The 19,978-nt window shown below is 39.3% G+C and overlaps 3 protein-coding genes across 3 annotated transcripts; 1 reads left to right on the forward strand and 2 right to left on the reverse strand.

Annotated features, from left to right (window-relative positions):
- Window positions 1–10,171: 10,171 nt before the first annotated feature.
- On the forward strand, window positions 10,172–10,645 carry LOC143875950 (uncharacterized). The gene has a single exon (XM_077377530.1). The coding sequence runs from the start codon at window positions 10,172–10,174 to the stop codon at window positions 10,643–10,645; it is 474 nt and encodes a 157-aa protein (XP_077233645.1).
- A 3,616-nt stretch (window positions 10,646–14,261) lies between these two features.
- On the reverse strand, window positions 14,262–14,855 carry LOC143875952 (uncharacterized). Its single transcript, XM_077377531.1, has one exon. The coding sequence runs from the start codon at window positions 14,853–14,855 to the stop codon at window positions 14,262–14,264; it is 594 nt and encodes a 197-aa protein (XP_077233646.1).
- A 2,145-nt stretch (window positions 14,856–17,000) lies between these two features.
- LOC143875953 (uncharacterized) lies at window positions 17,001–18,353 on the reverse strand. The gene has a single exon (XM_077377532.1). The coding sequence runs from the start codon at window positions 18,351–18,353 to the stop codon at window positions 17,001–17,003; it is 1,353 nt and encodes a 450-aa protein (XP_077233647.1).
- Between the last annotated feature and the right edge of the window lie 1,625 nt (window positions 18,354–19,978).

Genomic DNA, 19,978 nt, shown 5'->3' on the forward strand with positions numbered 1-19,978 from the left:
CTTGGCAAAAGCGACCCGTGCCCGCGGGTCGACCCGACCCACCCGCAAATTTGCGGGCACGGGTCTAAGTTTTAGTGACCCGTCAAAAACTAACCCGCAGGTGACCCAACCCGCAAAAGCACGGGTCGGGTCGGGTCAACCCGTGGGCACCCGCATCTTTACATTATTTTTTAATTTTTATGAGAATGTTATCATCACTACTGTTTTTTATGAGGGAACTCCTCACTTTATAAAAAGTACGGTATGGCCTGCACCATAGGATTATCCAAACCGTCCATTAGATGGGCCATAGCCTAAATAGGTTATGCCCCAAAATTATTTCCATTGGTTGATTCCAACCCTCCGATCTATAGAGGGTTAAGATCAACCCTCTAACATTCAGATTGGAGGGTTAGGATCATCCTATGGAAATGATTTTTGGAGGATAACCTATTTAGGCTATGGCCCATCTAATGGACGGTTTGGATCATCCTATGGTGTGGGCCATACCATACTTTTAATAAAGTGAGAGTGCGCATATAAGAAACAGTAGTGTTGATAACATTTCCAACTATTTTTTATTTTATAAGAATTTACTACCAAGCTTCTACTATGGCAATTTCTCGGCAAGTGGCCATCGTGGTGAAAAGATCCGCATATGGCGAATGTTGCCGCTAGCAAACGAAAAAAACGAAAAAAAGTAAAATAGCTAAATAATATAAAGTTTTAAATGAAAAATTACCTAAATATAGTTATAAAGTTGTAAAATTACGAAAAAAATACCAATAAAATATAAAACGTTATGGAAAAATAGATGCTGTAAAATCAGAATAATTATTACAATCCCATATTCGCGGCGGGTGACCCGCGGGTTGACCCGGCCCACCCGCTGGCCGGGCGGGTCACCTAAATTTTGACCCGCAAAAATGCGGGTCATTTCCTCACCCGACCCGTGGACCCGCACCCGCATCACCCGTGGGTCAACCCGGCCCGACCCACCCGTTTGCCAGGTCTAGCTTTAACCCGACCCCTGTTGCACCCCTAATTTAAAAGCACATTTAACTCCACGAAGATCCAATTTATTTAGATGAGGAACCAAAGAACGAACAAATAATACAATGTCTAGAAAAGAATGTGATAAGATCTAGAAAAAGGTATCCCGATTGAACAAAGGATTATTTTCAAAGAAGGTGACGTCACACATGTGTACGAGTCTCATTTAAAAAGGCATTCATCTATGACCAGTCACAATGGGAGGTTTATGCTGATCCTGAAGGGCTGAAGGCCAAAATAAACAACTCAAAATGCAACAAATTACCTCGTCTCATTTCTCATGCCTAGGAGAACATAAAATTCTAATATTGTTTCCTCTTCTTTATGACTAAAGGACCAGGAGGATGATTGGATGAGTTGAGTGGGAAGACAAGTACCTGGATTTAGCGTTGTTCTACATACTACCTATTAGAAAAACGATTTGCAAATCTGTAATTTAGGATTCGAGAATACCTTATAATAAATTAATACCTTAACTTGAGAAGGCAGAAATCAACAATAACTATTCTGCAAGAATCAATTGTAATCAAACAGTGAAATAGTTAGACTACTTATCGAGTTGAGGCACGAAGGATCTTCGTTGTCCTTAAGGCAAATCTCACCCCCACTATGACGAATCAAATGGTGCAGATGGGGCGTCTTGGCGTATGACTCCAGGATACAACAACTCTTGCTTCAGGGGTGTGCACTCACGCAGCCTGGATGTCTAAGAACTCGTTTATATGTGCCAAAACCCTTGATCAGAAAGCTAGGGGGAAAAAGATCAGAAAACCAGAGAGAAGACCAGAGAAGAAAGAGAGGAGAAGAAGAAACCGTTAAGGATATCTTTCTGTTTTCTCTAAAACCAGTTTTATAGAAAAGCAATCGACACGTTAGGGTGAAACGTCGCACTCTTTTAGTGCGTGAGAGACGTTTCTCAAACAGTCACTAAACCACGATTAAGGAATCTCAAACGGTAAAAAGAGTTAAAACAAAATAATAAACTCTTGAACCATTAAAAGTAAAAGAGAAAAATAAATAATAGAAAAAGAAAAGGCCTTGGGCCCACGCGGCGGGCCGGACGGCGTGTGTGTATGGTATGGTCTAGCCCACCGGGCCACCCGACGGCTCAAGCGTGAGGGTCTCCATTTTCCTCTTCTCATTCACAAAACATATATATATATATATATATATATATATATATATGAGGAAAATGATTGTGAGCTTGAAGCTCATATAGCTTATATGAGCTTGAGGGCCCAAACACACATGGGCCCACATTGTTAGGATGATCCAAAGCATTCATTTTTGCCCTCCGCTTTTGGAGAGGTTAGGATGATCCAATGGAGCTGATTTTTGGTACACACCCTATCTATGATGGGGCCTTGCAAATGAATGGTTTGGATCACCACAAAAAATGTGGGACCCATGTGTTTGGGCCCTCAAGCTCATATAAGCTATATAAGCTTCAAGCTCGCAATCATTTTCCTCTCTCTCTCTCTCTCTCTCTCTACATATATATATATATGAGAAAACATTTCCTACACACTTGTGTAGATAAGTTACCTACACACTAGCTTAAAATACAGTGGGGGCCCACATTGTTTGAGTGATCCAAACCATTCATTTGAATGGTCCTCACAAAGATAGGGTGTCCACAAAAAATCAGATCCATAGGATCATCCCAACCCTACGATTTGTGGAGGTAAAATGGACGTGTATAAACCTTCACAAATTAGTCCATTTTTTGCCTCCATAGTTTGAATGGTTGGGATGATCTTATGGATCTGATTTTTTGTGGACACCCTATCTATATGAGGACCATTCAAATGAATGGTTTGGATCACCCAAACAATGTGGGCCCCCACTGTATTTTAAGCTAGTGTGTAGGTAACTTATCTACACAAGTGTGTATGAAATGTTTTCTCATATATATATATATATATATATATATATATATGAGAGAACGGTTCCTACACATATGTGTAGAGAGTTCTCTACACACTAGCTTAAAATACAGTGGGGGCCCACATTGTTTGGGTGATCCAAGCCATCCATTTTAAAGGCCCTCACATAGATAGGGTGTCTACAAAAAATCAGATCCATAGGATCATCCCAACCCTACGATTTGTGGAGGTAAAATGGATGTCTTTAAACCTTCACAAATTAGTCCATTTTTTGCCTCAACAGTTCAAATGGTTAGGATGATCCTATGGATCTGATTTTTTGTGGACACCCTATCCATGTGAGGGCCTTAAAAATGAATGGTTTGGATCACCCAAATAATGTGGCCCCCACTGTGTTTTAAGCTAGTGTGTAGATAACTTATCTACACATATGTGTAGGAACCGTTTTCTCTCTCTCTATATATATATATATATATATATATATATATATATAAGTTTCTCCTCCATTCTCCCATCTAGGTCTAAAGGTTTTCACCTTGCTTTAGAAGAGTTGGAGGGAAACTCAAAATTTGAGTTAAAAGGCTCAAAAGGCAAAGAGAGCCACAAATGACAAACTATAAAGTAGGTCATAAAGGACAAACCAAAAAATGACAAAATGTCCCACCATTTGTAATTTTAAATTACAATTTGGTTTTTTCAATAAGAATAAATCAACAACATTACCACCTCACCTTAGTCTCTGGCATAGTTGGCTTGATCACTCATCTATTTGCAACTTACAAGTAGAAATTTTGAGTGAACTGTTATCGAACAGTGAAGATGCTTAGAATGTTTATTAGCAAATGCAAGAGATTTTTTACATTATTAAGATTCATAATCCTACTGTCACATTAATTTAACAAAAAAATAAGAGGGTTGCTAGATGAACAATTCTTTTCGGGATTGGATTTGTCTGATAGTGGAAATGACATAAAGTGCGAGCCAAGAACCTTAACTTGTCCTACAATAGCGTAACTTCGATCATGTAGTTGCCACAAAACTACTGAAGTTTAGGACCCCCCAGTAGGATCCGTGCTAAAATACAGCGCACGGGTTCCTCTATCGTGACACTTGCGCATACACCAAAAAGAGAGAGGCGCGTACCAGAAATGCAAAGAGCACCCAAATAGATCCGGCATATTTCCCCCTTCTTTAATTTCAGTCCGCGATCCCGTTTTAGAAGTGTTTTCCCAAAAATAATGAACCACCCATTTTTCATTGTGAATCTTGTCTTCAATTATTGGGAGTCTGCTAATAGAAATGCTAAACATTTTAAGTTGTTATTACATAGAGGACCCTTCCCTTCATCCTTAACTTGTATAGCTGCCTTCAAAGATAAATCATATTCGACATGGATTTTCCTCCGTAGAGGTTTCACAATCTGTCCCAAAAAAAAATTTAGTTATAGTTTGATAATAAGCAAAATCAATTTTTCTCTCATGAACACACTCAATTGTCACCAATATACCCTCATCGAGCTCAGCCAAAACTATACCCATTACAGGAAAAATAAACATTAAGAGCCTCTTTGTTTTGGATTTTTAGAACCGATTGTCAGTCCGAATCTGATTATTGGACTTAAAATTAAGGCCTTGTTCGTTTTAGATTTTGACAACAAATTGAGTTCAAAATCGATTATTAGACTCAAAATCACATTTAGGCCCTATTAGTTCCTGATTATGACAACCAATTGTGGGTCCAAAACCAATTATTGGACTCAAAATTACGTTTAATTTTGAGTCCAATAATCAGCTTAGACGCACAAGTGGTTGTCATTATCTTAAAGGAAAGGGGCCATAATTTTGAGTCCAATAATCGGTTTTGGACTCACAATTGGTTGTGAAAATCTAAAATGAACAGGGTCTAATGTAATTTTGAGTTCACTAATCAGTTTTCGGACTGACAACCGGTTCTCAAAATCTGAAACAAACAAGCCTTATTTATAGAGATAGACAAACTGATTAAAAAGAAATACATTTGAAAACTGATTAAAGAGAAATACTCCGTGTTTTTGTTTTGGATTTGAGGACCAATTGTGAGTCCTAAACTGATGACCGGACTCAAAATGAAACGTGAATTTGATTCAATAAATCAATTTTGGACACACAATCGGTTCTCAAAATCCAAAACAAAAAGGGCCTCGTTGGAAATTAGATTTCATGTTGGTCGGTTATCTGAATTCGTACCTCTTCTGCCGACAACAAAGCCTGCATATGATAAGCAAACAAAACCATAGCTTGTCTCATAGCTATCAAAGCTTTCATTGATTTGAAAGCAAAACGATTTTATACATGAAAGGAAAGACCTCCCAACCTTCCTATGCGTGGGTCCAATGAATTTTTATCTTTGGGAAATAATATATTGGCCCATTCTTTTACTCGGGACAGCCCCTTTTAGTGTACAAGAGTAGTCATAAACACACTAGAGGGGGCTGCTCAAGTAAAAAAGGGCCAAATATATTCTTTCCCCACTTTCCTCCCTGCTCAACTCCCTCTAGTTCTAGTGTAAAAGAGTAGTAATAAATACACTAAAGTGGGGTGTCCGGGGGAAGAAAGGGGAAGACATATATAACTTTCTCGTTTTGGTTTACAAGGTTGATTGATTGGACAGAAACGCGTTTTTCTCCCAAAAGCCATCCAAAGTCATGGACTTGGAGTGAGTCAGAATCCGTCTTTAGAGTCTCCCTCGCCGATTCATACTTCCAACATTTTTATATTAAGTCGTTAAGTTTAATCTTATTTAACTATTTTGATTATAATTAATAATTCTGGTATTAGCTAGATAATAAGAATGTAGAGGGTGAGGGGTCACTGTCATCACCGTTCGATGGCAGATGGTTTCATATTTATTTATTTGTTCGTTTGTTTTGCCGGCAAAGTCCGTAATTTGGAAGATACGAGAAATGGTAGGGAAACCGAGAGTCGGACCTAAAAGGGGACCCGACGAGTTGTTTCACGCCACAACATAGCTAGTGACATGAGCAATCCCTAAAAATTCTTTCACACATGGCATATTCTCATTGCACATCCCGATTTAGGTCGTACTCTAGGTCTCCATATCATTTTCCTGAAGAAGAAAAAATCATGGAATATTTGTTTACCCAAGGTGAGAGGGGGTAGAGGGGCTGGTAAGTGAGATGTATGAGAGGGTGGGAGTGAAGAGAGCATGAGATTCGAAAAGAGGGGGAAATTTCTGTTTAAAATAGTTTTTTTCCCATCTTTTCCCGTCCTCCCTACTCATATCTTACACTAGATAAACAGATATTCCATGATTTTTTTTTTCATAATCACCAACAGGCCCTAAATGTTTTTAATCTACCTTTGTATTAAAAAGATTGATATTTTCATAATATTTTAAAACAATTTTTTGGGGAAAAAAGAATCATAATTAGTTACTCAAATTAAAGACATTATTGTAAAAAAAAAGTTTAGCGTCTAATGAATATTAACATAATCGTCTAGGGGCTGGCGTATTAGAAATATGTTTTTAAAATTTAAAATTTTCGGTGAAATTATGATTGCCGATGGCATGATAACTAATTGGAATACATTTTATAGATTTATCAAAAATCCTGGCATTTGTGGGTTTGTTATTAATCCATTGTAATCATTGTATTTTGTTTTTCTCATAGTGGAAGATCGTGTTTCTCGCCTATGGAGTAGGCTTACCCGAACCACGTAAAATCTCGGTGTTCATCTTGTTGCTTGTTTGTTTATTATCTTTCCGTTTAATTTGTGCACGGTCGGATTGGATTGCCCGGCGGATTTTCTCAACACAGCGTTTAAAAAGCCATTAATCATATACTTAGGACTTTTTGTTCAATCGGTGGGTTTTTGCATAGATAAAAGAATAAAGATGCATGTTACCTGTTGTTTTTGACGTCACTTTGGATTATGTCATGGAAAACAATCTAGTCTTCCCTTGATTGTATTGCAGGAAAAATATTTCTGGTATTAGTTTCTTTTCATGGAAAATTATCTAGTTCTACAATTTAGAGAGAAATGATGTGGTTCTGGCTTATTTAGATGAATATAGTCATAAATTGAGGGTCCCTTTCAAGTTATTTTTTTCATGTGTAATCAAGCAATGGAAAAACATAAAAAATTCTTTCCAAACATTTCCAAAAAATCTCTGATCCAAATAGAAGGAAATCTTTGATTTATCGAGGAATGAAAAAAATACAGGTATCTTCAATCTAAATGAACACGTGAATAGATGCACAAGTAATCAGATAATTCAAGATGTTGGGCCCACCATGAATTAAATTTTTGTCCTTTTAATCATTCATTCGCGCGCAACCCATAAACTGAATGGTTAGGAATGTCTAACCAACATATGTTAGTACGACGGTTATTAGAAAACATTTTCCATGGAAAATAACTTTTCTGTGCACTGTTAACTCATTATCAATGGAAATTTTTCTTCGAAAATCGAAGATTTTCTTGTTTTCTACCAAATTTACTTACATACTAGACCCTGGAATTCTTTGTTCACAGAAAAATATCATTATTTTTTGCTTTGTTTTTAATAGATTATTATTAAGATAATGTAACACAGAAAAATAGGGCAGTGATAAATCGACTCCCCAAATGGATAAATCGACTCCCCATGTGTCTATCTCTCTCCTCTCTCTCTCTCTCTAACCTAGAGGAGAGAGAAAGATAGCACCTGTATTATCAATGATCAAGAAAAATGCTAAAAGAGATGTCAACAAACCCACATCAAAAGTCGGTTTTGGGTTGTGTTTGTGATTAAAAAATTGATTACCTTGCTTTGAAGAAGTAATTAGATTCCTAAGACGCAATTATTGAAGAGGTCAGCTTTGGCTTCTTTGTGGGAGTACCAACTACTGGTATCCACAGATTGAATTCATTTTTAGACTTTTTTCTCAATTAATAAACCATAAACCAAACCTAAACCTTTACTCCACATGCTTAAGCCAAAGTTAATACTTTGGGCACTATTGTATGCATGACTTGTTTTGCTTTCAAACTTGTCTTGAATCAATATGACTTTCTTTAGAAGACCCTAGGCTACTGATATTCGCACGAAATGTTTTGATAATGGGATGAACTCACCTTGTTTTACATTGTTTAATCAGATGTAAGAAAGCTATTACAATTCCAATGGGTGACTTGGCCCATTGGATCCAAATCACCCAACCACATTTATCATTTCTATCATTTTGTGTTTTCAATGCCATTATAAATGCGGTGGGGGTGATGTGGGTCCAATGAGATGCCCTTATGGCTGGGTTTTTGTAAGGAAGCCCTTAAGTTAAAACATACCCCTCTGACCTCTCTCTCTATACATGGGATTCACAAGGCAATTTCGCATGAAGCAATTTTGCATGAAGCAATTTCGCGGCTTACTTTTTTTTCTTAGAAAAGAACAACTACCTCATGTGAATTAAATGATTAGGACAAATTCTAGTAGGTGGCTGTTCTCTCCCGGAAAAGTGAGCTAGGAAACGGCTTTCTGTGAAATTACCTAGCGAATTACCAAGCAAATCTTTCTATAAATAATAAGCATACATACATAGATACATATATAGGGTTTGCTAGGCAATTTCGGAGAAAGCTAGCTAGCCACTCACTTTTGCACTAGAGAACAACCACCTCGGTTGAATTAAATGATCAATGAGACAAAATCTACTTAAAATTCAAAACGTTTGGCTAGTATCAAAGTGACAAGTCTTAATCAGGGCTAAAAATGATCAATAAGACAAAATCTACTTAAAAGCCATTTCGTTTTTACATGATAACAGGAAACTAGTGTCAAAGTGATGAGTAGGGGCTAAAAATTAGGGAACAAAAAACTCTACTCAAAATACGATCGGCTTTTTCTTGATTTTCACCCTCATCTCCACCTTGCACTCTCAAATCTCTCACCTTGTCCATCCGCCCTACCCCTCTCTCACCACATAGAGGCACTAATTTAGACATGGCCTTATCTAATTATCTACTTGGCTTTTGAGAGATTTTAGGAATTGTAATCCACATGACTGTTTGATAATGGGACTACTCACTTTGTCTTGCACTTATCTAATTGGCTTTTGAGAGCTTTTTAGGAATTGTAAGCCTTTCATACCTGATTAAAACTTCTAAAACAACATTATTTCGTCCCACTATCAAAACATAGTCGCACTGGCACTAGTATCCATAGCCTATACATAGGGCTGTGGTAAATTCACCCCTTGAAGGATAAATTCACCCCCTTTTACCGGTTATGAAGCCACAACTGGTAAAGTCTTGTACTGATCGATCTCTCTCTCTCTCTCTCTCTCTCTCTCTCTACCCTTGGTGGGGCCCAACAACTGTTATTTACATCCTTGAACAAGGTAGCCCCACCTGCATACTTATTCACCGGGGCTACTTTGTTTGAAAATCCAAACCGTTCTTTGTTGAGCCTAAACGTAAATAGGTTGTGCCCTAAAAATCATCTCCATCCAATGATCCTACCTATCCAATGTAATACGACAACACCTCACATAAAAATCTCTACGGTTCGAAGAGTTAGGATCATTTTAGGGAGATGATTTTTGGGTAATAGTCTATGTATGTTGGGTTGCAACGAATGAACGGTTTAGATATTCGAACAAAGTGAGTTCAAGTGATTTTTTTTATAAAATAAAAGAAAAACAATTTTTATAGTGTCCGCCTTCTTCAAATATCTAAACCATTCATTGTTGGGCCCACTAAGGAATAGGTATTGGTCAAAAGAGGGGTGGCTTTATCATTGGGGTGAATTTATGGAAACAGTTCCGTAAAGTGCGGGAGAAGAATGAGCAGACAAAAGAAAAATATCTGAGCCGAGGGAAGATTCCTCGGTGCTCTGTAGATTATTTCTTGTCAATTTCCTCAGAACTCTTGGCCCGTTCTTATCCTCATTTTTGAAAAAGTCCACACGTACCCCTCATTAGGTAGTTAGGTAACGCTACATACTACCATTCACACTCCCAATCAAATACCCCGTCTCTCTCTGTCTCTCTCTGGCCTTTTCTCCATTGTCTCTTTCCTTATCCTAAACAAGCCTAATAATTCTCAAGACCCAACCCTTTTTAAGACCCCAATAATCTCCCCTTCTTTCCATCTCCTCAATTGTCTCTCTCTTGCTGACTATTTTCATTACCCCATAAGCACTAGCTCTTGTTCCTCTTGTTCTTGTTGTTCTTGTTATTGATTATCTTGTTATTGTTCTTCTTTTGGCGCATAATGGGAAACAAAAATAACTCCCCAAACAAGTTTATCCATTACATGAAAGCACCCATAAGAGCCCTATATAAGGCAAGGGATTTCTATGTTAGGACCATGATCAATTGTGGCTCAAGCAACATGAATTATGGAGGGGCGGTGAGCGGTCCATCCATGGCCTCTACCTTACCCAAAAGTTTCAGTACAAATTCATCTAGGCCGTTAAATGAAGAGGATGATCTTAGAGAGGTGATGAAAATCGCCTCTCAGAAGCGTGTGAGGGAGATGGTAGAAGACCCGAAACCCGTGACTGGATCCAATGGGCTTCCAAATGGACCCAATGGGCTTCCAAAGAGTTATAGTGTAGCATTTGAGAGGATTGATGAAGACCAGCCTTGTACCTTCCAAGAGGATTTTGAGGTGAAACCAGATGTGTTGTATCCAAGGAGTAGAAGCTATGTGGTGGGCAAGAGAAGAACCAACTTGATTCCTTAGTAATACCCAGACAGGCAAATGAAGAGGGGGAAATTTTTTAGCTTTTGATGGGTCTTCTTCTTCTTCTTCCATTTTGTTTATGTTTCCTTGGAGTATTTGCAATTTGTTTTGAATTTGAAATTTTCAGTCGGGTGCTATTACAAATTCTTCTTGTTTTTTCTTTCCATATTTTCTTGTGTGTGTATGAGGATCCTATGGAACACGAAAATACTCAAATCAATCTGCATAATTTTTCATTTTCAGTCTCATCTTCATTTTTGAAATATAAATTATCCCAGCTGAGTTCACTTAAGAATCTAGAGAAACATTTTTTTCTTAAAAGGAGTATATTTTTAATTCTAAAAATTAAGTTTGATTAATAACAATTCAGGAACTTAATTAACCAATCGCTTAAAAGTAAGACAATTTACTAAAGTTATTAATCTGCTGTTTGATTTTTTTTTAAAACCCGAAATTTATCTAGGAACCTGAGGTTGTTTCTTAATTAATCAGCTACCCGATTTGCTTCCCCTTCCTAACAAGATCAATCATTTTTTATATTGGGTTTGTGATCACAAGACAAATTGGCTCACTTTTTAGCAGATTTTGTCTTATTCATTTAATTGATCTGAGTTTGCCAAATAGCTTTCAGAGAAATCACCAAGAAAATCCCTTATGCTCTGTTTGGTTGCTTGTAGATGGCTGGGAGAATAGGAGAAAAATAAGTCAAAGAGAATTAGACAAGAATGGAAGATGGGGAGAATATTAGGAGGGAGATTTGTGAGTAGTGTTTGGTTGCGCAAGGAAATTAGCGGAAAATGTAGGGTGTCATTATCAAAATACAGGTGAAGAGAGAGAAAAGTAAGAGAGAGAGAGAGAAAGAAAAAGAATAAGACAAGAATTTCTCCTAATTCCCCCAACAAATTTCTTCATTCTGGTGAAAAAAGGGGAGAAGATTATGGGGGGGAACATCTCTGTCACGTAGGCGCCACCTAGGATAAAAACCAATAATGATGTCTAGAAGTTGTCTAGTGGTCAAATGTGTAAATGACAACCAAACATGCTTTGGGGAGATCTCTGGGAGATCTCATGCATTTGAAACTCCTACAACCCCCCCAAAACAAGCAACCAAACAGAGCATTATAATTTTCGCAGTGACAAGAGACTTCCTACAATGATTGTTTGTTGGGGAACTCATATATTCAGGAGACTGATATCTTAAGTACCATATTTTGATAATGGCACTACTTACTTAATTTTTTTTTAAACACAAATTGTTTAGAATTTAAATATTATTATTTACAAATAAATAGGATTCATTTCATAGGAAAGTGGAAAAGTTTAAATAGAACTATCAAAATTCTAGTTTAATTAGAATTTAAATATTATTATTTACAAATATTTACAAAAAATTCTAGAAATGATACAGGCAAGGGCTTCCAAATAAAAGCTAAAAATAGAACTAGGGGAGTGATAAATCGACTCCCCATGTCTCTTTCTCGATCTCTCCTCTAGGTTAGAGAGAGAGAGGAGAGAGATAGATACATGGGGAGTCGATTTATCCATTTGGGGAGTTGATTTATCACTCCCCTAGTTCTATCATCTTGTAAGTAGCTACCTAAAATGATACAGGCATTTCTGCCTTTTATTTGTACTTTACTTAAAATGAAGTCATTCCTCAAAAAAAAAAAATAAAAAAAAAATGAAGTCATTTTCATTTTTTAAGGAAACGACAACCCAAAAGAGAAGACATTATTTGTTGTAATGATGCACATCTTTATTTATTTATGCTCTTTTGATTGGTTGTTGAAGGATGTAGTAGGCCCCACTAAGCTATCAACAACCAATTATAAATATATTTAATAATTCTCAGGTGCAAGGGCACTCCATTTGATCCATGTCAACCAACTGCATTTATCATTCCTTTATGTTTAGTACTTTTATATAAGAATGTAGTTGGGTGACGCGATCCAATGAGAAGCCCTTTAGCCGGGTTTATGCAAGGCTGCCTTTCAATTTAGCATTTCTCTTATCAATATTATTATTATTTTTCGAGCAAGTTGAGTAGTTAGACTTCAAAAATATATATAAATATGACCACTTGATGTATAGATAATTAAATATCTATAAAAATTGGAGTTCTCAAAGCTCTTTGTTGGTTAAAAAATAATATTTCATCTAGCTGCATTTTCTTAAAAATATTAGGATAAAAGGTAGGGGATGTGAGAGGGTTGGTCAGTCCATCCAAACGTAGGAAGTAAATTTTAATAAGCCTCCTAGAAGTAGTGGGACATTGCTTATATATAGTACTAGTATCCAGGGCCCTTGCTATGCATGTTTGTTAAATGGTGGGCCCCACCCCATCAAAATATTAAGGAGAATGATGCAGTGGGCCCTTCATCTCCATCCAAAACCATGCATTTGATGGGGTGGGGCCCACCATTTTACCCCTCCTGCTATTGTTGGGATGGGCCACTGCTTTACACCTCATTTTTTAGGCGTGGGGACGAGAGAGTTTATGCATTTCTAGAGGAAAAAGTTTAATAAAATTTTTTATAGGAAATAAAACGAATGACAATAGAAAGAAGGGAGATGTTATCACCACAACCATATTTTGATATTTGCACAAGCCCAGCTGTCTTTTCTTCTTTAATTGGCTCCTTCGAGCTTTTGGGGAATGACCTTTTTACATCTCTCTAAATACTAAAAGACAAGATGGTTTGTGAAAATATCAAAACATGGTTGTGCTGATATCATTTCCCTAGAAAGAAACATGGTTAGTATATCCATGGTTTTAAATTTCGGTTTCAGGTATAATTTCGGTGTTCAGTCGAAATTCGGTAGAAGCTCACGAAATGTCAGTTTTTTGTCCCAAAATTTCGATTATGTAAAGAAATAAAAAATTAGTATTTTATTGAAATTTCTGCCGAAATTTTGGATTTCAGTGTAAATTTAAAACCATGAGTATATCTCATATTATAGATAGATTGATAGTTGAACCATTATTATTTTCGAATGTTCCATATCATGAGTATAATCACACCAACTTGGTTTTAGACAACACTGGCGTGTTCTCAAGTTCTCTTCACTCCAAAGAACATTTTGAATGATCACCCCCAAAGATCTATATTATCTTTGAAGAATCCTCCACAAGAAGCTTGAAAGGAGGACCATCTCCCGTAAGGCTTGGCTGGAAATACTCTTCCCCTCCCCAAGTTGACGATATTTCTTCACCAAGTGCATTTTGTCAATCAGAGAAGCAATACAAGAAAAGGAAAGTAGACACTTCCCCGGCCCACCCAAGTTGACGATATTTCTTCACCAAGTGCATTGTGTCAAACAAAGAAGCAATACAAGAAAAGGAAAGTAGACGCTTCCCCCACCCAAGTTGACGATGTTTCTTCACCAAGTGCATTGTGTCAAACAAAGAAGCAATACAAGAAAAGGAACGTAGACACTCCAAGGCTATGTTATTTTTTTTTTTGATAGGTAAGCTGGGGTTAGTCAAGACCCCTACCAGATATCATTGATAAGAAAAAATGTAAGAAACAATTAGGGGGGCTTAGAAGCCAACAGTCTCAAAGGGATGCAAGAATCCCGTTGGAAACCAAAAGAACAAAAAAGATACAAAAGAAGATTACAGCCTGGTGTAGGGGGTTCCAATTCGGTCTTCGTCAATGATCTTGAGGAGGGATGGGGGGGCCAAAGAGGGATCAGTGAAGATCCCTTTGCAGGGGCAGTTTCTCTTCGAGAGAAAGTCCGCGGCGGAATTTGCTTCTCTCCATGAATGGGAGATTCTCCAACTGTGGAGGAGGAGGAGCTGATTTCTTATCTTGCGCAACAGGGTTCTCTTTGTCCATGGAACAGTGGCAATCCCCTTAATAATATCAACAATGAAAATTGAATCAGATTCTATCCACAGTGATTGGATGCCCATGGCAATGGAGAGCTCCAATCCTTTAGCAACTGCATCAAATTCGAGCTCAAAGATTTCCTGCTTAGTAACATTTTCCGAGAACATTGCAAGGGACAGCCCATGGGAGCCACGGATAAGGCCTCCAATCCCGCCACCTTCAGGCTCCAAGGAGGCGTCTGCGTTTAGCTTGAATTCCAGGTTATTTGGAGGGATCGAATAACAGATTCTTGGCTCAGCTGTTTTTGGGGAGAGTTTGAGGTTGAAGTGCATTGCAACTTTTTGGTTCTTTTGAGTGGGAATGTCATAGAGATTCATTCCATTAATCTTGGTGCTAGTTTCCATGAGGATGGATCTGAGGATGTATTTCTTGTGGGTGCTCGATGATAGGAAGATTCTTTGATTGCGCTCAGTCCAGAGATGATGGAAGAGAAACAATGCTTTAGGGTAGTTGCCACCTGACCTTTTCCCTTGCTGTGAAGTCTCACCCATTCTTCCTCTTCCAGCAGGGAGAGTCTCAGCCTTCTTCTATAACCAGCTCTCCCGAGAAGATTTTTCGAGATCCAAGCTGAGTAACTACACCTAAAGAATAAATGATCCACAGATTCAGGCTCAGATTTGCAGAGAGAGCAGATAGGGTCAATCATAATGCCATAAGACCTGATTCTGTCTTTTGTGAGCATCTTGTTGTGCATGGCCTTCCATGCAGTGAAGGCGAAACGGGGAATGTGGCCCTGGTACCAAATGGTTGCCGGCCAAGGGGGCTTAGGAGTCTTATTTCTAAGTGTGTCCCATCCACTTTTAGTGTTGTATGCTCCATCTGTGGCTGGTTTCCAGATGGGATGATTGCATTCATCATCACTTAGAATAATCTGACTAAGTACAGCCTTTTCATCTCTGAGGGATGGATTGTAGAGCTGGGGTTTCCAAATTTCATCCATACATATGTCAGAAAGGAGATTTAGAGAACTGAGGGAGTAATCTGAATGATTTTTGTGGAAGAGAGAGCTCAGCGTTCCAGCTGGAAGCCATGGCTGATCCCAGAGATCAACTTCTTCTTCATTCCCAATTTGATAGCAAATAAAAGGTTTTGCCAATTCCCTTGCTTTGAAGATGTTTCTGATTCCCCAGGAAGGTTTTGACGGCATTGGTGCAGTCCAAATATTTTTCCTTTTGACATATTTGTTTTGAACCCAGTTTGTCCACAGAGATTGTTTCTTTTGAAGGAGGTGCCAGAGCAGCTTGACTTGCAGAGCCCTGCAAATATCTTCCAGAGTTCTGATACCTGCCCCCCCTTCACTTTTCGGCTTACACATTTCAGACCAGCTGATTGAGTGAATTTTTTTGATGCAGTCAGGGCCACCCCAAATGAAGTCTCTGAAGATTTTTTTGATTTGTTTGAGGATACCTTTGGGGAGAGCAAATGAGAAAACCCAGTAAATATGGAATGAGCTAAGGACTGATTTTACAAGCTCAATTCTTCCAGCTTGAGCTAAGTTCTTGCAGCACCAAAGTTGCATTCGCTTTCTGATCTTCGATATGAGAGGAGTGCAGTCATTTGCAGAGAGCCTAGAAGAGATGAGAGGGAGGCCCAGGTACGAGATTGGAAGCTTGCCTTCTTTTATTTGAAGCATATGAGAAATTCTTCTTTTTTGAGAGACACCCAGACCCGCATAAAAGGCTACACTTTTGACCTTGTTCACTTCTAACCCAGTTGTAATAGAAAATTTATTCAGGCAGTCAAGCACTTCTGAGGCATATGAAATATTCCCATCTGCAAAAACCATTAGATCATCAGCAAACATTAGATGGGTTATGGTGGTGCTACCTCTAGAAAAAGGGGAAGTAATCCTTTTTTGATTCAGAGCTTCCTCAAAGAAGACGGATAACATCTCCATGGTGATGCAGAAGAGAAGAGGGGATAAGGGATCTCCTTGTCTTATGCCATTTGAGGAGGTAAAGTGGCCATGGGGTGAGCCATTGATAATGATAGAGAAAGATGGTTTGTTTATGCATTCAGAAATCCACCCTAACCACTTATCATCAAATCCTTGCTTCTCCATGAACTCCAGAAGAGCATTCCTATTCACATTGTCAAAAGCTTTAGCTAAATCCAACTTGAGGCACATAGTTCTAGGGAATGAGTGGGTGTGAAACTTGTGAAGGAGATCATGTGAAAGAAGGATATTCTCCTGGATTAGCCGACCATGAATGAAAGCTGACTGAGCAGGGTGAATGAGGGAATCCATCACAGACTTTAATCTTGTTGCCAAAATTTTTGTTATAGTTTTATAAACAAAATTACAAAGAGAGATGGGACGAAATTTTTCAGGGGTGGAGGCCTCAAGGCATTTTGGGATCAGGGCAATGAAGGTAGAGTTGATCTCCGAGAGCAAAGTGCCTTTAATGAAGAAGTTTTGGATGGCTAAATATCAACTGCATTTTGGGAATCCATCACAGACTTTAACTGCTGAACACCACCTCTCTAATCTCCTCTTTTGTGACTTCCTTTGACAGGGATGAGGCTTGATCAGCAGTTAGTCTTCTAATTGGGTTTGGAGGGGGGAGGTTTTGGGATTTACCATTGTTCAGCACCCTAATGAAGTGATTGAGAAAGATGTCTGCAATTTCCTTGGGGTTAGAGGTTTGGGAATTATTAGGACCATTTATGGCAAGGATGCTATTTTGGTGATGTCTGGATTTCATGGAGGAGTGGAAGAATTTGGAGTTGGAGTCTCCAAGTTGGAGCCATTGCACTCTAGATTTCTGCTTGAATAGAGATTCTTCTAGGGATGAGGCTATTATAAGGTCAGACCTGAGCTTGTCTTCAAGAGATATGAGATCAAGGTTGAGAGGGTCAGATTGAAGAAGGGTTTGGGTTTCAGATAGCTTGTTTCGAATAAGAGGGGTAGTTATGTCCACTCTTCCAAAGATGTCTTTGTTCCAAGCCTTCAAATGGGCTTTGACTTCCTTGAGTTTGCGACAGAGTTGGTACATTGGGTTTCCTTTGAAATTGAAGTTCCAAGCTCTTTCAACAATAGGGAAAAGAGATCTGTCCTCAATCCACATGTTCATGAATCTGAAGGGTTTAGGACCAAGGTTTTCCTGAGGGTGAATGGAAATGGATAGGGGGCAATGGTCTGAGATGCCAGGAGGAAGGAATTCAGTGAAGGCTCGGGGGAATTGGTGAAGGCATAGCTCATTGACCAGGGATCTATCAAGCTTGGCTACCTTTCTATTAGCAGAGGATCTATTGTGCCATGTCCAGGTTTGGCTGTCTGAACGAAGATCAGTTAAGGAGCAGTTGGTGAGGCATTCATTGAATTCTTCCATCTCATTGAGGTGATGGTTTGTGTTGCCAAGTCTCTCACTAGCATATCTGACTACATTAAAGTCCCCCACCAATAACCAAGGGAGAGAAATTCCAGGTTCCAAGCTTTCTAAATTAGACCATAGGGCTCTACGGGAGATATAGTAGTTATGGGCGTAGACTGCAGTAAGGTTGAAATATTGATTGGTTTGGATGATCCGCACCTCTGAATGGACATATTGGCTGGACTCTTCGAGAATATTGATGTCTACAAGGTTTGGGTTCCAGAGGATCCAAATTCTGCCCTTTATGACAGCTAAATAGTTTCCATGAACTTTCCATCCTTCACAGACTTGGGAAGCATAGTCATTTAGCTTGTGAATCTTTGCTTTTGTTTCAATAATGCAGCATATTGGAGCCCGAGTCTTTCTGATGAGCTCGGTAATTTCTTTTGTTTTGTTGCTGGTACAGAGACCTCTGATATTCCAGGAATTTACAATCTTCATTTAGGAATAATGGCGAGGGAAGGAGGGCTCATGGAGAGACTTGCTGAATGGCAGGGAGGGGTCTTCTTTAGGCTAGCCAGATCAGGAGGATGGGGGAGGGGTGGGCTCAGAGGGGTTGTTGAGGGAACGGTCTGGCCCAAGAGGGAAGGGGATTGTGGGGGAATGTCCCTTCTAGAGTGTTGATCTGCTTGGGACTCAGGGCTTTTAATGGAGTTTTTCTTTTTTCCTTTTTTTCTGGATGATGGGGTAGAGGAGGTAAGGTTTGGATTTTTTGATTCAGGGGAGGGGGTGGATTTTGAGTGCAGGTCAAATTGGGGAGTGGCTCGGGCTGCGTCAGATTGGGAATCAGCAGGAGAGGTCAAGGAGATTTCTCGATTCTCACAAGGCTTTCCAGAGCCTTGGAAACAAGGGAAATGGAGGGATGGACATTCCGTAAGGGACTCCGGGCTTTTAATGGGGTATTTCTCTTTTCCTTTTTTTCTGGATGATGGGGTAGAGGAGGTTAAGTTTGGATTTCCTGGCACAGAGGCGGGAGAGGATTTGGAGTGCAGAGTTGCAGTCGACGGTTGGGGGTCAGATTGGGGAGAGGCTGGGGCTGTTTCAGGTTGGGAATCAGCCAAAGAAGCGGGCTGAGGACTGGGTTGGCGATGGTTTGGGTAAGGCAAATGGTTTGCTTCCAAAGATAAGGAGGTGGGGAGCGGGGCTTGAGAGGGCTGAGGAAGAGTTTTTTCCTCAACAAAATCTCCCAGCAAATCAAACACATTTGAGGTGGAGATTTCCCCCCCAACCTGGCTTATTTCCAGATCAGGCTCTGGAAGGAGCTTTTGAGCAGGAGCAGAGATTTCAGCAATAGGACCTTTTACAATCCAATCTTGCTTTGACTTAGGTTTTGGTCTTTGGAATTGGGAACATTTCTCAGTTGAGTGGCTGAATTCCTTGCAATATTGACATGCTTTGGGCCGCCAGTCATAATCAACTTCTTGGGTTTCAATGCCTGTGGGAGTTTGAATGTGAAGGGTCTCAGGGAGGACATCATCTACTGATATCTCCACACATATCCTTGCAAATGTTAATCTAGTACCTTCAGCAGTTTGGGTGTCCACGTATAGAGGGCGCCCAATCAGACTTGCAATCTTTCCCAGAGCAGTTGGGGTCCAGAATTTTAGATGAAAACCGGGGAGCTTGATCCAGAGGGGAATGGAGGTTAACCTTGGCTTCTCTAGGGCACATTCTGGTGACCACTTTTGAATGATAAGGGTTCTTCCTCCATAAGTAGTTGGAGTTTCTAAGACCATTGTACAGTCTTCTTCATTGCTGAATCTGAAGAGGAAGAATCCTTTGGGAAGGGCCATGAGCTTGAAGTCTCCTTTTGGCATCCATTTTCTCATTAGATGCTCTTTTAGTGAAAGGTAGAAGGGGCGTCTACCAAGAAAATAACCCAGGAGGCAGTGGCTCCATTTGTTTGAGGCATTGTGGAAGTCTTCCTCAACTATATTTGCCCTTCTTGGGTTTGTGTCTGCTTCAATGGGAGTGTGAAAAGCAATTTTTGTGTCTACCACTAGAGGCTTTGGGAGGGTAAAGAGAGATTTCCAGGTAGGTCCTGGGAGGATATGGGATTCCGAATT

Source organism: Tasmannia lanceolata, unplaced genomic scaffold (assembly GCF_043159265.1).
Source record: "Tasmannia lanceolata isolate RefF3 unplaced genomic scaffold, GAP_Taslan_0.1 ptg000004l, whole genome shotgun sequence".
Classification (NCBI taxonomy): Eukaryota; Viridiplantae; Streptophyta; class Magnoliopsida; order Canellales; family Winteraceae; genus Tasmannia; species Tasmannia lanceolata.